The 18,714-nt window shown below is 52.3% G+C and overlaps 1 protein-coding gene across 1 annotated transcript; it reads left to right on the top strand.

Moving 5' to 3' along the window:
- Positions 1-3,967: 3,967 nt before the first annotated feature.
- Positions 3,968-18,685, top strand: ERN2 (endoplasmic reticulum to nucleus signaling 2). Its single transcript, XM_055340691.1, has 22 exons — positions 3,968-4,048; positions 5,863-5,968; positions 6,309-6,342; positions 6,592-6,664; positions 6,856-6,928; positions 7,066-7,173; positions 7,457-7,558; positions 8,544-8,808; positions 10,864-10,942; positions 11,030-11,177; positions 11,285-11,406; positions 12,421-12,576; positions 12,837-13,008; positions 15,554-15,638; positions 15,786-15,975; positions 16,071-16,170; positions 16,281-16,483; positions 17,110-17,257; positions 17,346-17,473; positions 18,025-18,148; positions 18,231-18,298; positions 18,384-18,685. The coding sequence occupies exons 1-22, from the start codon at positions 3,968-3,970 to the stop codon at positions 18,594-18,596; spliced, it is 2,778 nt and encodes a 925-aa protein (XP_055196666.1). The 3' UTR covers positions 18,597-18,685.
- The last annotated feature ends 29 nt before the right edge of the window (positions 18,686-18,714 follow it).

Below are 18,714 nucleotides of genomic sequence, written 5' to 3'. Positions count from 1 at the left end.
AGGCAGAACACAGAGGATTTTAAAACAATGAAAACACCTTGTATTATGTCCTAAAGGTGGCTTCAGACTACTGTACATCAGTCCAAACTCATAAAATACACAGCGCAGGAGAGAATCCCAGTGTAAACTGTGGCTCTCGGATGATATGATGCGTCAGTGTAGGTTCATGGATTGTGACAAAGGTCGCCCTCTAGTGGGGAATGTAGATAATAGCGGAGTTTTATGAACGTATGGGGGCAGGAGCTACACAGAAAATCTCTGGACTTGCCGCTCAATTTGCTGTGAATCTAAAATGGCTCTAAAAAAGAAAATCCATGTTAAAAAAAGAGAGAGAAAGAAAGGTAACAGATGGTAGCTCCCCTCCTGGAGAGCACAGCACAAGGTACAGAGTTGTTGAATCACTGGGTGGCACATCTAAAACTAATGTAACATAGTGTGTCAACTAAAATTTGGGTTTTTCTGTTTTTAAAGGTTTAATGATTTATTTGACTTGACAGAGAGAGAGAGAGAGCCCAAGAAGGGGGGATCAGCAGGTGGAGGAAGAGGGAGAAGCAGACTCCCCCCTGAGCAGGGAGCCCAAGGTGGGACTCCATCCCAGGACCCCCGGATTGTGACCCCAGCCAAAGGCAGATGCTTAACTGACAGAGCTACCCAGGTGCCCCTATACTTTGGTTTTTAAAAATGCGAATATAAGAGGCAGAAAACGAAGAAAGAGGAATAAAGAAAGAGAGAGAGGAAGATTTACTTTGTTCCTGATGGGTAGATAATTATGCCAAGGCACTTATTAAATTTCCCATTGAATTAAAATATCATCATTGTCATTTCTTAAATTCTCACATATACCGATATATATTTATGGATTCTCTATTTGATCCAACCGATATGTTTATCTATTTGTCAATTCCCGTGCAGAAATGACATTGATAATATAGTTTTATGGTGTACTCTGATATCTGGTAACATAAGCCCCCTTCCCATTATTCTTCATTTTCACACTTTTCTTGACTGTTCTCCAGCATTTATTCTTGCACATGATCTTTATGTTAGCCAAGTTTTAAAAATCCTGGGTTAATAGAATCTCATTACACTTATAACTAATTTGGAGAACATTGACATCTTAATTATGTTAAATCTTCCCACACAGGGTCACATCTTTCCATTTGTTCACATTTTGTTTTATATCCTTCATAAAACTTTATAGTTTGCCTCACAGAGGTCTCCTGCCTTTCTAGTTAAATTCATTCCTAAGCATTTTCTTTTTATTGCTATCACGCTTGGAATATTTTTCCCATTACTGTTTCTGCTTTTCTCCACTCTTGTGCTAGGATGAAGAAAGGCTATTGGTTTATGTATATCTGTCTAGGAGCAGAGCACTTAAGAGCACAAACTGATGTATGGAGAAGAAACTTAACTTTATTTCTGTATAGCTCAATTTCATGTTTTATTTTAAGCTCCCTTTTGCGCCAGGTGGAAGAAATTCAGCCCCATCTGGTTTCTCCCAGCTTTTCTCCAGGGTGGGTTTAAGTTCCATGGAGTTTACATAATGTCAGGAGGTAAGAGGACGCTGTGTCCTTGTCATCGCCATCATCTGTCCAGCTGGCATCTCTTGAGATGCCATTGGGTCCTGTCTCTCATCCTTACTCATCTCTGGGGCATTGTTCCTCTTAAGTTCTAAAGAATCTTTCTCTCCCCACCCCCACTTCTCTCCCACTCTCCCTCAGACACTCCCACCTCCACATCACACTAGACAGTAGGAACCTCCCCAACACCCCTTTCTGCGCAGACACAGCATACAGTGTCTCCAGGGCTCACTGCTCCTCCAGGCTCCACCCTGAAGCCAGACACAAATCCCCTCTGCTCTTGATCCCACAAAGCTCCGTGGTCCTTGGGTGAAGAGGTTCTAGCATCATCTCACTCCCTGCTCCTCTTTATTTTCCTTCCTCTCTGAGCCTGGGGAGAGACTTTTCCACTCTCATTATTTATTCTCTCTGGTCTAGGTTCATGCCCCGAGGTATTCAAAAACAAAAGCTAAAAGAAGCTTTGGTTTTTCTCTTTCTCCTTCCTTCTCTGAGGCAATAAATTCAGAGCAGCCTCCCCTGAATATAAGGGCTGTTGGGGGGGGCCTCTGGAGGAGTAAACATCATTAATATTTGAGCATAGTAGCCCACTAAAACATAGAGGCATGGGGGAAAAAAAGAAAGAACCCCCCAAAACCCCATATAGGTGTAGAAAAAAAAAACACTGAAGAAACTATGAGAGACTATAAACAGAGATACTTTGTTTCCAGAAGGAGGAATTTGAATGGATTTTTTTCTTATTTATATTATTCTGAATTTTACAAAGTCTCCACACTGTGTATTATTCAGATCATCTCTCACACACACACAAAATGATTTATTCGAGTTCATTTGTAGGTTGTCTTTGCAAATCACATCTATGTGCATGAGAATTGACTATGAATCTGAGCATAATTAACAGACACAATGTACATTCCAGAGCAAGTGTACAGTGTACAAAATATAAAGCATAAAGGAGGGTTCATTCACACCCTCAGTACCTTGGGCTGGTTTCCAGAGTGGCAAGCAGTTGCTTTTGCTATGAAGTGAGGACCACCTTGCCAAGTGGCAGTATTGGATCAGCCAGTGTCAAGGAGTGACTGACCAAGTAAACCAGACTTTATGACATACATGTTTCTAAAAGAGGCTTCTCGCCATGAGGCAGTTGGGTTTTCTAAGGCTACATTTGATAAAAACGTGATGAGAGGATGCCTTAGATCCTTCTAAAAACAGAGCCTGAGGCAGGGGTTCTTGCTCAAGGGATGGGAAGAGCTCTCTCAGAGAAGGGGAGTGAGCAAAGGACAGGGACCTCCCCAGCACTATTGTACCACACAGTTGGTTCCAGCTTGAGGCAAAGGGGCCAGTCTATGGTTCCCTCCTGTCAGTCAGTCCTGGGCAGGAGGGCACAGGATGCTTCATTCAGCCAAGGGCAATTCTGTGAGCACTCAGTAACCCATCCTTGGAGCAGCAGAGGGATGCGGGTGCCCACCTGGCAAGATTTAGTTGGGGTTACTAGGGAATGGAGAGCTGACCACAGCATGGGTCAAGGGCTGTGTGAGGGAGAAGGTGATACTGAATACACCAGTGATAGTGGCATATTTGGGGTGGAGATGGAGGCTGCGGACCCGCTAGCAAACTCTTCAGTGACTGTGGGGGCAATGACCAGGAAGGCCAAGGATGACAGAGAGGGTGGCAGAGCCAAGCTGAATGATCCTCAGATCAGCAGTGATTTTTACACAAGGAAGAACGAGAAAGGAATGAGCCCAAATACTGACAGCTAATGGGACCCCGGCAGGCCATCCCTGAACCCCATCTGGGAGGTCTGCGGCCACAAGGACTGGAACCACCGGAGCAGGGAGCGCTTGGATGCCCTACTGATGGTGTCTAAGGCTCGGGAGGCTTTAAGTTCTGCAAAGACCGGTACCTTATCTCTCCTGCCTCCCAGGCTGCGTAATAGGTAAATATTTATTGAATGAACAATCGGTTCATCCATGCTCCCCCGCGTCTGGGCGCAGAGGCCCCCAGCACAGGCCCGGCCGCAAGCCTTGAGGGCAGACGTCTGAACTGGAATCCCAACCACCGGCCCGTTTTGCCATCCGTGGTGCTGGGACCACTGACCGAGCTCAGGGTGACGGAGGCGGGGCGCTCGGTGGACTATTTGGCACGGGACCGGCTGCCTGAGTGGCCTGCGCTGACCTCCCCGCGCTCTCTCCAGCGGGGGGCCGGGGGGAGGGGGGGAGCCGGGGTGGGGGGGGGGTCGGTGTGATGCGAAGGGCGGGGGGGAGGGAGGGGGACACCGGCTGAGGTGTGCTCCGGCCTCTGCGGACCCAAGTGGCCCAGCCCGGGGGCGGAGTCTCCTGCGGGCCAGGCTGGGGGCCCTGCTGTCCCCTGGAGGCGCCGAGGGACCGGCCATGGGGTGCGGCCCGTGGCCCCCGCTGCGCCTCGGGCTCCTGCTGCAGCTCGCGGCGCTGCTCCGGACGCCGGGGCCACAGGTGAGAAGTGGGGCGGCCGCAGGGCCTGCCAAGGTCGGGGCAGGGGGGAGCGCCTTGCCCTCTTCTGGCTCCAAGGGGTCCCAAGTCGGACCCTGGCCAGGAAAAGCTTCCTAGCTTTGCGGGCGGGTGCGGGGGGGGGGCGTTGCCCGTTGCCCCACGATGACCTAGCTGGAGAGCTGTGCCAGCTGGACAGGCACGGAACAGCCGCCCCCTCCTGCAGCGCGGGGGTGCAGGTGCAGAACAGCCTGGGCTGGGGGACCTGGCATCCTAAAAGTCCTGGGATCCCCTGCTGTGACAAAGGTCAACTTAATCCTCTGTGGAGAAATGAACCCCCACACCCAGTTTTACAAATTCAGGCGGTTCACAGCCAGTCTCCCTTGCCCACAACTGGACCCTGGGTTCAGAACCTCTGGGATAAATAAGGAGAAGGTGTGGGGGATCCCGTCCAGCCCTGCCAGGAGGTAAGAGTCCAGTTTTACAGAAATGCAGGGAGAAGGCAAAGGCGCCCAGACTGGAATCCACTCATTCCAGCCTGGAGCCCCCAGAACAGCTAATGGGACCATGGAGTGTTGGCTGTTCATGCCATCCCCCTGCGGTGCATCCAGTTCTGGGTTCACCCATGGCTGCCAAGTAGGACTGAGAGCCCAGGGTGGCCAGAGCAGGTGTGTTTCCAGAAAAATTAGAAAAAGTAGAAATGAGAGAAATTAGAAATCTAGATTTTTTAAAAATTGAAATATATCCAATGTTAAAAATGAGTGAATTGAAAACAAATTTGTAGACGTGATGATGGTCAAGCTACTTCAACTGTGGCCAACCAGCCTGCAGCTTCTTCTCAGACCACAAAGCAGGCTGCGAAAAGAGAGGGGCTAGGAGGCAGTTTTCCGACTCGCCACCAAGACCATTGGCTCAGCTCCAAACCTGAGGGTCCTGAAGCAGGATGTGGCTTTTGCAGGGGTGTGGTCCTGAACCCGGATGTTAGGGTTCCTGCTGGGCACTCAGCCTCACCCTGTTTGCTCAAGGAGGGGCTAGCGCAGGTGAGTTAGCCCAGTAGGGGCTAGACAAAAGAACAGCTCCAGCCCTCCCTCCCTCCCCTGGCCACCCAGAGTCTTGGTCCAGAGGACCCCTGGAGCCTGGCACCAAAAGCAGCTGGGCTGGTGTGGGGAGGCAGAAGGGGTCATCCCAAGACAGCCGGACAGGGTGGCAAACGAGTAAGAGACCAGGCACTGGAATCAGAGACATGGTGGTTCAGGTACCTCTTCTGCTTGGTTTTAGGCTAATGACCTAAGCTGTGTGACCTTAGTCTCTCTCCCTCATCTGTACATCCTGGAAACAATAGCACCCACCTCACAGGGAGGCTGTGAAGTCCATTTGTAAAGGTCCTCTGTCTTCTTTAGAAAACCAGAAAGAATTGAAGGGTAGGGAAGGGACTTTGTTATTTTTTTTTTAAGATTTTATTTATTTATTCATGGGAGATGCAGAGAGGCATCTGAGGGGAGCCCGATGTGGGACTCGATCCCAGGATCCCCAGATCATGACCTGAGCCAAAGGCAGACGCTCACCCACTGAGCCACCCAGGCATCCCGAGGAGAGACTTTAGACACCATGGGGGCTGGGTCCCCCAGCTCCTGCTGTAACTCCTGTCTAGGGCCAAGGAGATCAACGGGGTTGGAGGGAGTCAGCAGCTTCCCCAATCATGCTTCCTTCTTTGTCTGTCCCCTTCTTTGAGAAGGGGAGTCACAGGTAGCCCTGCATGGAGTGTGGACAAGGGATGGACCCAGGTTCCTCAGAGGAGCTGACTTTGTTTCCCACTTCAGGTCCAGACCCTCAGGCCAGAGAGCCTCCTGCTAGTGTCCACCCTGGATGGAAGTCTCCATGCACTGAACAAGCAGACAGGGGACTTGAAGTGGACGCTGAAGGATGGTGAGCAAGGGGCGGCAGTCCCATGGCAGAGGAGAAATGAGCCTGGGGTAGAACCCAGTGCAGCACATCTGCACACTTCTCAGCTGTGTGGCCTTGGGACATTCACTTCACCTCTCTGAGTCTCTGAGTCACCTCTCTGAGGACTCTGAGTCCTCAGCTCTAAAATGGGGCCAAAGGTAATGACCCTACTTCACAGAGTTCTTGGGAGGATTACATTACATGAATGTCAAATATTTGGCTCGGTGTCTGGCACCCAGTACACACACAATGAATAGGAGCTATGCTTATCAGCGGGGAGTCTGGAGGAGGTGACTCATGCTCCGTGTCCCTGTACCCACAGATCCCATCATCCAAGGGCCAATGTACGTCACCGAGTAAGTGGACCTGTGGTCTTTGAAGGAGGGGGCATCTGGGAGATGGGGAAGCTGCAGTTGTCTGGAGGGAGTTTGGTGGGATGGGGGGCAGGGGCATGTTGGAAGCAAGGGAAGAGATTTGTTTCTGGAGCTTTGTGATGCCTCCCGCAAGGGTGGGCTCCTAATAGTGGGGAAGACAGAGGGACACAGGGTCACCATGAAACCAGGGAGCATGTGCCTAACCCTCCCCTGTTCCCCTCTGCCCCACAGGACAGCCTTTCTCTCAGACCCAGCTGATGGCAGTCTGTACGTCTTGGGGACCCAGAAACAACAGGGATTAATGGTGTGTTTCCTACAATGTTTGGGATGGGAGAGGGCCTGGGCTTCTGTTAGCCAGAGCACGGAGGGGGCTGTGTGACCACAGTCAAGTCACTTACCCTCTCTGGAAAATGAAAATGATTAATAATTGTGCCTCATGAGTGGGTTGTCCATGTTCTTCTGCTCTTACTCCTTCCTGGAAATGTTCCTTCTCAGAAGCTACCATTTACCATCCCGGAGCTGGTTCACGCCTCCCCGTGTCGCAGCTCTGATGGCGTCTTCTACACGGGTAAGTGCCTCTCTCCAGCCTGTGGGTGGGGTCCAGGTCTGCCAGGGACAAGGACCTTGTCAGCTGGGCACAGGACAGCAGGCTGCACACCCTGCCCCGGGCCATCTTGAGGGCTGGCACACTTTCCACCTCCACAGGCCGGAAGCAGGATGCCTGGTTTGTGGTGGACCCAGAGTCAGGAAAGACACAGATGACACTGACCACAGAGGGTCCCCCTACCCCCCGCCTCTACATTGGCCGAACACGTGAGTCAGGCCCCAGCTGCTCCCCAAGCTGTGGGCAGCCAGCCCCCTCTTTTGTGCTGTCCAGGCCTGGGGATTGCTTTCCAAGCTGAATCCAGGCCAATCTGTCAGTCAACACACCTTGCCCTGAGTACGAAGCAAGGAGCCGAGGGTACAGCAGTGACCCAGACTGTGAAACTCACAGACTCTGGGCTCTAGGACGGGTGCACAGTGACAGCCCCTGCGGAGGAAATGGGAGGAGTATCACCTGGGCATTCCTGGTAACCCTGCTTCTGGGCATTGGCAGAGTTCACGGTCACCATGCACGACCCCAGGGCCCCGGCTCTGCGCTGGAACATCACCTACCGCCGCTACTCAGCAGCCCCCATGGACAGCTTGCCCGGGAAGTGTGAGTGCCTCCTTTCTCTGGCTCCAGCCTTGGAGCAAGCTCTCCAACTCAGGGAACCCTGGGTGGCACCCAAGACCAAGCCCCTCCACATTCTGAGTGACACACCCTTGGTGACAACCCTAAGTGACTCCCTCATCACCCAGCCTGACCCTCCCATACCCCAAGCAGTCCTTAACAGGGGACCTTCTGTATTCCAAATAAGCTGAGCCATTTGGGTGGCCCCCTTGTCCCAAGTGACCACAGGCAACCCTCGAACACTCTGATGAGTTGTCACATGTCCTAACTGACCTCCAAAGTTGAATGACCCCTGGGAGATAACCCTAAGTGACCTCCCCCCAGATTAACCTCCCCCAGGTAATTCTGACCACCCCCTTGGTATTATGACCTACCCAACTACCTGAATGACCCTACAGGTGCCCCTTAGCCACCCCTCATACGCTGACTTCATCATTTTGCATAAGAATCCATGCAAGTAAAAAAAAAAAAAAAAAAAAAGAATCCATGCAAGTAACCCTGACACATCACAACTGACACCCCTGGGGCCCCTGACTAATCCCATTCACACTCTAAATGACTCCCAAGTGACCCACAGGCCTCCAGGCTGCCCCTGGTTGACCTCTCCTGAGTGACATCAATGAGACCATCACTGACTACCCCACATCCCAAGTGACCTCTCTCAAGCCATCTGGACTGACTCACACACCTAAGTCACCTTTGGATGACCCTGACTGAACCCCACATCCTACACAGCTCCCCAGTTGACCCTGACTGACCCCCTGACAGATCAAAGTGACCTGGCGCACTCTGACTGAACTTCCCATGTCCTCAGCACCCTCCAGGGGATCTCACTTGACCCACACACACCTGAGTGCCCCCCCCCAGTGGCCTACCTTCAGCGCAACTTCCCACCACCACCCCAAGATGCTATGAGAGGCCTCAGGTCAGAGCTCTTTGACCACATCTTCCCAGACATCTTTCTTGGCAGATATGAGCCACCTGACATCCTGTGGGATGGGCCTGCTGCTCACCGTGGACCCAGGAAGTGGGGCAGTGCTGTGGACACAGGACTTGGGCATGCCGGTGATGGGAATCTATGCCTGGCACCAGGACAGCCTGCGCCAGCTACCCCATCTCACGCTGGCTCGGGACACCCTGCATTTCCTCGCCCTCCGCTGGGGCCACATCCGACTGCCTGCCTCAGGCCCCCAGCACACGGCTACTGTCTTCTCTGCCTTGGACACTCAACTTCTGTAAGTACCCATCCCTGGGGACTGGGGAGGAGCCCTTTGCGCAGATGTGATGTTCAAACATGACACACCAATATAGCTGGACCCAGGCCAGAATATTTCAAACTGGTTGTTTACTAAACTGATTGGCAAATAACCAGTGCCCAGCACCCCCACCCCCCACAGTGCCCCCAGGACCTTCTGGATAGCCCTGCTATTCAGCAATTCTAGGGTAAAATATGGCCTACAGGGGGCCTCTGGGTCTCCACTCCAGTGTACGGATGGAGCTTGCTCTGCTTGGTAGGTGCTGTGCTTTATTGATTCTTAAAGACTAACTCTCACCCTTATAGGAATGAATGCCCTAGAGTCCCCATTTTAGGGAACAAGGAGACAGACTGGGAAAATCAGGGATTATCCATTCATTCAATTCATTGCACAAATATTGATTACTTACTGTGTACCAGTCACTTGTTAGGCTCTGGAAGTACAATTAGACAGCCAGTGTTTCCTACCTACAGAAATCTGAGTCTAGTGGGGGAGACAAGTGTGGAAGAGGGCAATTATAACATCAGATGATAAGGTTTCAATTTACATGTCCTTTTCTCCAGGACATAAATTGAAACCTGAAGGATGAACAGGAAGCAAGAGAGAGAGCAAGCAAGCATGGCAGTCAGGGAACATAAATTAAATAAAGCTAGACCATAGATCTGAACAGGGAATAAGGTCTGAGGGTGTATAGCAGGGATCTTGCAGGATACTTTAAATGGTTTGGACATTTTCTCCTGAAGCTAAGGAAAAGTCGTGGGAAGGTTTTAAGTAAAGAAGTGATTTGATCATCTTTGCATTTTAGAAAGACAACTCTGGCTGGAGTGTGGAGAATATCAGAGTGGTGTAGCTAGGAAGTGCCCGTGCATAGAATATTGCATTAATTCAGGCATGAGATAAAGACCTTCTGGAGTAGGGTGGAAACACTAGAAATGGAAATAAGTAGAAAGTAAGAGATTTGAAGAGGGGAAAACAATAAGAATTTGGTGATCAGAAGAGTTTGGTAATTGTGGGCAAGGAGTCAAGGGTCATTGTGCAGGTTTCTAGAAGCACATGGGTGCAGTTGTTCTCAGAGATAGGGAACACTAGAGGAGAAAGAGCTAAGGAATGAAGTGACAAGTTCAGGTTTAGAAAATCGAGCTCTAGGGCAGCCCAAGTGGCTCAGTGGTTTAGCACCACCTTCAGCCCAGGGCCTGATCCTGGAGACCCAGGATGGAGTCCCATGTTGGGCTCCCTGCGTGGAGCCTGCTTCTCCCTCTGCCTGTGTCTCTGCCTCTCTCTCATGAATAAATAAAATCTTTTAAAAAATTTTTTGAGCTCTTGAAAGAGGTCTGGGCTAGACATAGATTTAGAAATCTTGACTACAGGGCAGTTGGGGTGGCTCAGTGGTTTAGCGCCGCCTTCAGCCCAGGGTGTGATCCTGGAGAACTGGGATCTAGTCCCACACCAGGCTACCTGCATGGAGCCTGCTTCTCCCTCTTCCTGTGCCTCTCTGTGTCTCTCATGACTAAATAAATAAAAATCTTTAAAAATCTTGACTATAGAGTTTGTATCACCTAGCTTTTGCTGCATAACAAAGCACTCCCAAAACACAGAGCTTAAAAACAATGACTACTTAATTTTTTTTTTTCAGGATTCTGTGGGTCAGCTGGGTGGTTTTCTCATCTGGGCAATCCGGTGGCTTGGCTGAGCCTGGATAGTTTAGGATGACCTCTCTCCACTATATCATAGTTGGTGGACTATTTGGCCTAGGGGATGTCAAATGATGTCTCTCATGTCCCAGCCGACTAGCCAGGCTTTCCTCACATGGTGGTCTTGTGAGAACAACATGAAAAGACAAGTTCCAGTGCATGAACACTTCTCAAGCTTTTGCTTGCATCACATTTTCTATTGTTTCATTGTCCAAAGCAAGTCAGGTGGCTAAGCCCAGAGTCAATGTGGGAGGGGACCATACAAAGACATGGGTACAGTGGTAACTGAAACTACCCACCACCATCACTCATCCTTCTCCCCTTTTTTCTTCTCCCTCACTAGGATGACACTGTATGTGGGGAAAGATGAGACTGGCTTCTATGTTTCTAAAGCACTCGTTCACACAGGGGTGGCCTTAGTGGTGAGAAGGGGTCTCTGAGGGGCTGGAAAGAAGGGACGGGGCAGAAGAGGAGCTCCTTCACTCATGACTCTCTATCTTTTGCCATAGCCTCGTGGACTGACCCTGGCCCCCATGGATGGCCCCACCACAGAAGAAGTGACACTCCAAGTCTCAGGAGAACGAGAGGGCTCACCTAGTACTGCTGTTAAATACCCCTCAGGCAGTGTGACCCTCCCTAGCCAGTGGCTGCTCATTGGTGAGATTCTTCTGGCTCAAATTTGAAGATGAAGGACCTATGAGCCCAACTTCTGAGTGACAGGCTGAGGTCATCTTCAGCCAGCTGACTTTTGCTCTGCCTCTTAGGACACCATGAGCCACCCCCAGTCCTGCACACCACCATGCTAAGAGTGCATCCCACCCCAAGGAGTGAGACTGCTGAGAACAGACTCTCAGAGAGCACACAGGCCCCAGCCCTCTTCCCAGAGGTCAGTACTAGAAGGGCAGAGGGCATGGGAATTGGGGAAGTGGGGAGACTTGGCAGGTTGGGAGGGCAGCTGTTGGACCTTTCACTCAGGCTTCTAGGAGTAACATCTGAGGGTGGGTCAATTGATGTCACACAATTTTCTGGAGGAAAAACATATGTATATGTTGTGATTGCCAGAAACAGAAGTGTCAAAGGATATTGGTTATCTAAATTGTGAAATAGGAATCACAGTTTTAATTCTTCTTCAGTGTAAAAATTATAAAGTACTTATCAAATGAGAAAATGTAAACAGAAAAACTAAAAAAGCATGCTTTCCTAGGAGAGGATTGGGAAAGAATCGCTAGTGACCTAGTGACTCAAGGTTAGAACAGCCATGACCACCTCTCCCTCTGTCTCTTTTTTTCTCTCAAATAAGTAAATCTTGAGAGAGAGAGAGAGAGAGAGAGAGAGAGAGAGAGAGAGAGAGAATACAAGCCATGACCTGGAGCAGTAATTTTCAAACCTGATTGTTCATCAGTGTCTCCTGGGAGCCCACTCAGGCCCCACTGAACTGGAGATGGATATCTGAATTTTTTTTTCTTAAAGATTTTATTTATTTATTCATGAGAGACACAGAGAGAGAGAGAGGCAGAGACACAGGCAGAGGGAGAAGCAGGCTCCAAGCAGGGACCCTGACGTGGGACTCGATCCTGGGTCTCCATGATCAAGCCCTGGGCAAAGGCAGCACTAAACCGCTGAGCCACCCAGCCTGCCCGGATATCTGAATTTGGAGATTTCCCAAGAGTATCTGTATTTTAGTGATGCCCCTCTCAGGAGATGTTGATCATCAGCTAGGTTTGAAGACCACACTCCTGCGACACCATGATGTTTCAGCACCACGGAGAGCACCGGGTTTCCCACCACGTAGACTAATCACGCACTGCCCCTTTAGCTAAGCCCAGCCGCCCTGTACTGGTGATGGAGAAGGGTTAGGGGTTCCACAGTGTTCTAAGAGTGAAAGTTCCTTTGTCCTCAGCTCCGGAGCCTGAGCCGTGAGAAACCTTGGAACCTGGAGCCGCATCCTGAAGAGAAAACCCCAGACTTGTATCCAGGGCTGGGACCTCAAGACCTGCTGGCAGCTAGCCTCACTGCTGTCCTTCTGGGAGGGTGGATCATCTTCCTAATGAGGCAGGTAAGCCTATCGCCCCTGAGCTCAGGTCCATCTTAGGGTCTTCCTTGGGGGAGCTCTGCTTGTCCTCTCCAAGACCTCTCAGCAGTTCTCTCCCTCACCCAGCTCCGATTCTGCTCCCTACCTTCCAGCAGCTCCCTGAGCCCCTGCTACTGTGTTCTGTAGGTTAATGGTCCAGTGTGAGGCTGTCTCAGGCACCACTACTGGGTCCCTCATGGGGCAGACCTAGCCAGGGCTGAGCCCTCTTTGGCCCTGTATTTCAGCAACAGCAGCAACTGGTGAAGAAGCAACACCCTCAGCAGACCCTCCTGGCACCCGCAGATCCTCCTCACATCTCACACAATGCTCAGCCCCTGCCATCAGGGGCCACCTCACAGGGCCAGAAGAGCCTTCCAAATTCCCCAGAGCAAGCCCAGGCAGTTGAAGACCCAGACGGTGAGCTTGAATGAACAGGAAAGGGCAGAGTCAGGGAAAGAGAAAAGAGGGGGCAGGTTTAGTTTCAAAGTTCAGGTTTATTAGAAGCCACTATAGTCCAGTGATTAAGCCTGAGTTAATAAGAGAGGACTTACAGCCTCCTATGTAGTTAAGCACTCTAGAAATGTCTGCCATCATTATTTGTCATTACTCTCAAGGACTCTTGGATGCAGATAGAACTGAGTATAGATCTAACTCCACCAGCTGTTCAGTTTGACAGGTTGCTATCTTCCTCTGAGCTTCGGTTTTCTCATCTGTCAAATGGGAATAACACCCACCTCATTGTATCACCTCATTATGAGAGAATCATACCAGAATCATTATTATTAAATCAGTCTTGAGTGACGTTAATACTATTTGTGTTAGTTTAACATATTCAGTAACAGTACTAGTAAGTTACCTAGGTCTCATTTTGGTTTTTTTACCCCCTCTCTTTAGGACTTTTCATTTTTTTATTTTAAAGATTTTATCCATTCATTCATGTGAGACACACACACACACACAGAGAGAGAGAGAGAGAGAGAGAGAGAGGCAGAGGCACAGACAGAGGGAGAAGCAGGCTCCACACAGGGAGTCCGATGTGGGACTCGATCCTGGGTCTCCAGGATCAGGCCCTGGGCTGAAGACAGCGCTAAACCGCTGAGCCACCTGGGCTGCCCAGGACTTTTTAAATATTTCTCTTGTTGGGGTGTCTGGGTGGCTCAATTATTAAGCATCTGCCTTTGGCTCAGGTCATGATCCCGGGGTCCTGGGATGGAGCCCTGCATTAGGCTCTCTGCTCAACAGGGAGCCTTCTTCTCCTCTCCCTCTGCTATTTCCCCTGCTTGTGCTCTCTTGCTCTCTGTCACAGAAGTAAATAACATTTTTTGATATAAATAACATTTAAAAAGATTTCTCTTGTCAATTAGACCCTATAAACTAGCCCTTTAAAGCTTCCCCTGGTGTCTGCAGGGGGGCTTTCCCATGCTTTATTGCTTAGTCCAGGCTACTCCTGCTTCTTTGGCTCTGGGATGGACTGGCCTTGAGCCCTTTGCAGGAACTACTGCTGGCACCTCCTGGTCACTGGTCAGACCACTGCCTCAGGCCTTGGAGCCATGCTGCTGTGCCCTGAGCTCAGGCGAAGTCGACCCATGCTTGGTCTGATGCTTCCATGCTGCTTCCAGCATTCATGCCTGTATTCACTCTGTGAATCCCCTTCCCGAGGGGCTGGCTCTTTTCGAAGCATACCTGAGAATGGGCCTGAGCCCTGAGGTGTTGCAGTTCTTGTCACTTTACTGTCTCTGAGTGGGTCCATATAATACCCACTGCATTCTGAAATGCTTATCTCTTGGGGGTCAGACTCAAGCTGAATCTTTTCCCAGAATGGCTCTCATCAAAGCACTCTGTGGGTTTTCTTGCCGTTGCCTTTCATTCACTCCTTGCCACCTGAGTCCACACTCACCTCTCACTGCCAGACCCCAGCAACTCTGTCCTTGCCTTCCAAGCTGCCAGAAACAGGCCCACTCCTCCCTAAGCTTCCAGGCCCTGAGCCCAGCCATTCTCTGGAGGCCAGGGTACAGAAATCTAGGTTACTTCCTGCATCTTGCTGACAGATGAGAGGGAATTTTTTTTTTTTTTTTGAGAGGGAATTTTTACTAAAATAATCCGGAGCAATACTGAGGGACAGCTTGGTACTTTCCTCACGGATCCTGATGCTAATTTTCATTTGCTTTTCCCAGCGCTAATTGCAGAGACTCAAGTGGGCAGCTCTTCCTGAGTAGAGTGTTCTCAGGACCTGTACTGCACAATTCTGGGGTGCCATGTACTTTGAGCTCTATGAATGGTGTCCCTTGGAGCTGAGCAGGGCACATAGCCTGGCCAGACATGCCTGGGGCATTCATTGTGAGAGGTGTCTCCCAAGCTACCCAAAGGGAAGAGCAGTAATTGTCCAAGTCTACAGACCTTGGCCCACCTGAGCCAACCCCATCCTTTTTAACAGGAAACCAAGGCATTCCGGGGGGTCCCTGCTACCCTAGAACTAACTCTGGGACAGCTTTGCAAATGCCCAGTGCTGCCCCCTCCAACCCCACCCCCATGGCAATCTTTCTGGGGACTGCACTCACCCTCACCAGGCTGCCAGCTGCCAAGCCCACCTTCCTGTCTGAAGCTAATTCCTCAATGAAAAGAGTTTCTTTAAAACTCGTGGAGGTGGGGAGAGTGGCAGAGGAAATAAAGAAATCTGGGCAGAAAATACCAGAAGAGGGAGAGTGACAAGGAAGTTAATCTAGCAGCTCTCCCCCCACTCATTCATTTAATCCACAGTCACCACGTGGGATCATCAACACGAGTCCCACTTTACAGATGAGAAAACCGAGGGCACGGGGGTTAAGTAATTTGCCAAGAACTCACGAAGTGGCAGCCCCAGGCTGGGCGTGGGTGGCTGGGAGTCCAGAGAAAGGTCTAGGGGGCGGGAGGGTGTGGACTGAGCAGAGCCTCCCCAAGACCATGCCCCGTCCTCTCCCTTCAGCTGAGCGGCTCACCGTGGTGGGCAAGATTTCCTTCAACCCCAAGGACGTGCTGGGCCGCGGGGCAGGCGGGACGTTCGTCTTCCGGTGAGTAGGTAGCTAGGAGCCCGGCTGGAGAGGGGGCGCTCAGGGCACTCTGCGCCACCGTCCTTCGGAGGGCCATTCTTCCAAAGGCTCCCGGAGGTGGGTGCAGGAGGGAGCCTCTTCCTTGTCTTCCTTCTCGGAACCTCCCAGGGGCCAGCTGGAGGGGCGGGCAGTGGCTGTCAAGCGGCTGCTCCGTGAATGCTTCGGCCTGGTCCGGAGGGAGGTCCAGCTGCTGCAGGAGTCGGACAGGCACCCCAATGTGCTCCGCTACTTTTGTACGGAGCGGGGACCCCAGTTCCACTACATCGCCCTGGAGCTCTGCCAAGCCTCTTTGCAGGAGGTGAGCCAGGACTCAGAGGGGCGGTGGGGGGGTAGGGGGTGGGGGGTGGCGGGGTCCCAGGTTGCACAGTGACGCTCTGTCCCCCGCCTCTACAGTACGTGGAAAACCCAGAGCTGGAGCGCTGGGGCCTGGAGCCGGTGACGGTGCTGCAGCAGCTGATGTCCGGCCTGTCCCACCTGCATTCCCTCCACATAGGTAGGCCCTGCCGCCGCCCCGCCCACCCTCCGCGCGGCCCCGCCCAGGCCCCGCCCCCGCCGGCCTTGGCCCCGCCCCCACCGCCCCACTCAGCCCTGCTCTGCTCCCAGTGCACCGGGACCTGAAGCCGGCCAACGTCCTCATCGCCGGGCCTGACGGGCCTGACGGCCGAGGCAGGGTGGTGCTCTCGGACTTCGGCCTCTGCAAGAAGCTGCCAGCTGGCCGCTGCAGCTTCAGCCTCCGCTCGGGCATCCCCGGCACGGAGGGCTGGATGGCCCCGGAGCTCCTACAGCTCCAGCCCTCCGACAGTCCCGTGAGTCACAGCCCCAGCCCTGGCCCCGTGCCCCTCCTGCTGTGGCCAAGCCTGTCTCTTCATCTGTAGAGTGGCGTGGTTCATCCCTTCTTACCTAGAGCAGTGGCTGTCACCCAGGGGACACTGGGCACTGTCTATAGACATTCTTGGTTGTCATACCTGGCAGGGGAATCGCGGCTGGCAACTGGCATCTGGTGGGTGGAGGCCCGGGAGGCTGCTAAACATCCTACAATGCAGACAGACCCCCGTGGCAATAATCCAGCCCCAAATGTCAATAGAAACCGGGTTAAGAAATCCTGAGCTACAGAAGGGTTTTCGCCGCCGCTTCATTCCCTCACGCCTGGCCAGCCTCCCTCCCTCGTTACCTGCTAGGCCTCAAAGAATACAGCTTGCACACGTGCACCAGCAGCTCAGTGGAGCAAAGAGTTTGGATGAAAATCATGGACCCCTTTCAGTGCTGCAGAGGGGAGGAGACCTCAGGTCAAGGAGATAGTGCTCAGGAAGCGTCCTGGAGTTCTAGTCTGAACCAAAGCCGTGACTACTGTCTCAGCCCGTGGGAGAATTGAACCAGGCAGGCTTCCTGGAAGCGGGGACTGCCTTCTTATGTTGGTCTCTCTGGCCCCCAGACAAGCGCAGTGGACATCTTCTCTGCAGGCTGTGTGTTCTACTACGTGCTTTCTGGTGGCAACCACCCGTTTGGAGAGAGTCTTTATCGTCAGGCAAACATCCTTGCAGGGACTCCCAGTCTGACTCACCTAGAGGAAGAGGCCCATGGTGAGGCAGGACTGGGCCTGGCAGACAAGGGAGGAAATGGCATAGGGCCAGGTGGGCCTGAAGCCATTGCTCCCATCTGCCCCTACAGACAAGGTGGTCGCCAGGAACCTGGTTGAGGCCATGCTGAGCCCCATGCCACAGGCCCGCCCCTCCGCTCACCAGGTGCTTGCCCACCCCTTCTTCTGGAGCAGAGCCAAGCAGCTCCAGTTCTTCCAGGTCAGAGGAAAATCTTGGGGATGGCCCCAGATAGGTCCCCAAGTCTGGGTGCTGAATGATAAGGGGAAGCCAGAGTGGTTAGAGAACTTGTTCACCTATTCCAGAAAGCCCAGATCCTTTTCTGAACCAAGCTGGGGCCTACACTGCCATGTTGGCACTCATCTGCTCACTACCAGACTTCCCAGCCCCAGCCTCCACCCCTGCCCCCACCCCTATGTGACACAGACCCCAGGCCATTCAACCCTAGTTATCACTCATGCTACACCAGTGCCCAGATAGCCGATCCCACTCATGTGACCTTGACCAAGGGACTTTATGCCTCTGAGCCTGTTTGCTCATCTGTAAAACAGGGGCAACAGTACCTACACCTCACAGGTTGATGAAGACCTGGCATGGGAGACATGGCACTGAGAAGCTGTACCCAAGGGGCAACAATCCTTATCCTAAAGCAATAAATTTTGCTGTTTTGCTCCCCCCAAGTCATAGGGCACTCCTAGGCCCTGTGGCCTCTGAAACTGGTCATGAGGCTCAAGAACTCTATGGGGTCCTAGGACGTCAGCGACTGGCTGGAGAAGGAGTCCGAGCAAGGGGCCCTGGTGATGGCGCTGGAGGCAGGAGGCTCCACGGTGGTCCGGTGCAACTGGCACAAGCACATCTCCGTACCACTGCAGACAGGTAGAGGCCAGGCTCAGAGTGGGTCTGGGAGACTGAGGAAAATTGAGTGGGGCCAGCTTTGCCAAGGAGTTTCCTCCCACAGATCTGAGAAGGTTCCGGACGTATAAGGGAACGTCAGTGCGAGACCTGCTCCGTGCTATGAGGAACAAGGTGTGCTCTAGGGTTTGAGCGGGCCCGGATTATGGGGCAGCCAGGTCACAGCTGAGCAGGGGCTCTCTGCTCTACCTCCCTCCAGAAGCACCACTACAGGGAGCTCCCGACTGAGGTACGGCAGGCGCTAGGCCACATCCCTGACAGTTTCGTCCAGTACTTCACAACTCGCTTCCCGCGGCTGCTGCTGCACACGTACGGTGCCATGAGTAGCTGTGCCTCTGAAAGCCTCTTCCTGCCCTACTACCCACCAGCCTCCAGGGCCAAGGAGCCAAGCCCAGGAGCTGCCGGGACCTGAGGCCGCTATACAAGGGGTTGGGCCTCAGTGGCAGAAAAGACTGGCAGAGTCTTGGCAGCCTGGGGCTTCTGGAGCAAAGACATGTCCAGAGCCCAGAAGCCAGGCATCCTCAGGGACT

The sequence above is a fragment of the Nyctereutes procyonoides genome, unplaced genomic scaffold, assembly GCF_905146905.1.
Source record: "Nyctereutes procyonoides isolate TBG_1078 unplaced genomic scaffold, NYPRO_anot_genome, whole genome shotgun sequence".
Taxonomy (NCBI): Eukaryota; Metazoa; Chordata; class Mammalia; order Carnivora; family Canidae; genus Nyctereutes; species Nyctereutes procyonoides.
This window is presented reverse-complemented; position numbering and strand designations above follow the sequence as displayed.

Bases quoted from the DNA above. Each gene is read 5' to 3' on its own strand.
- ERN2 (XM_055340691.1), top strand. From the start codon at position 3,968: ATGGGGTGCGGCCCGTGGCCCCCGCTGCGCCTCGGGCTCCTGCTGCAG. The intron at 7,559-8,543 runs GTGAGTGCCTCC...CTTTCTTGGCAG, and splicing joins GGACAGCTTGCCCGGGAAGT to ATATGAGCCACCTGACATCC. The intron at 15,976-16,070 runs GTGAGCCAGGAC...CCGCCTCTACAG, and splicing joins GCCAAGCCTCTTTGCAGGAG to TACGTGGAAAACCCAGAGCT.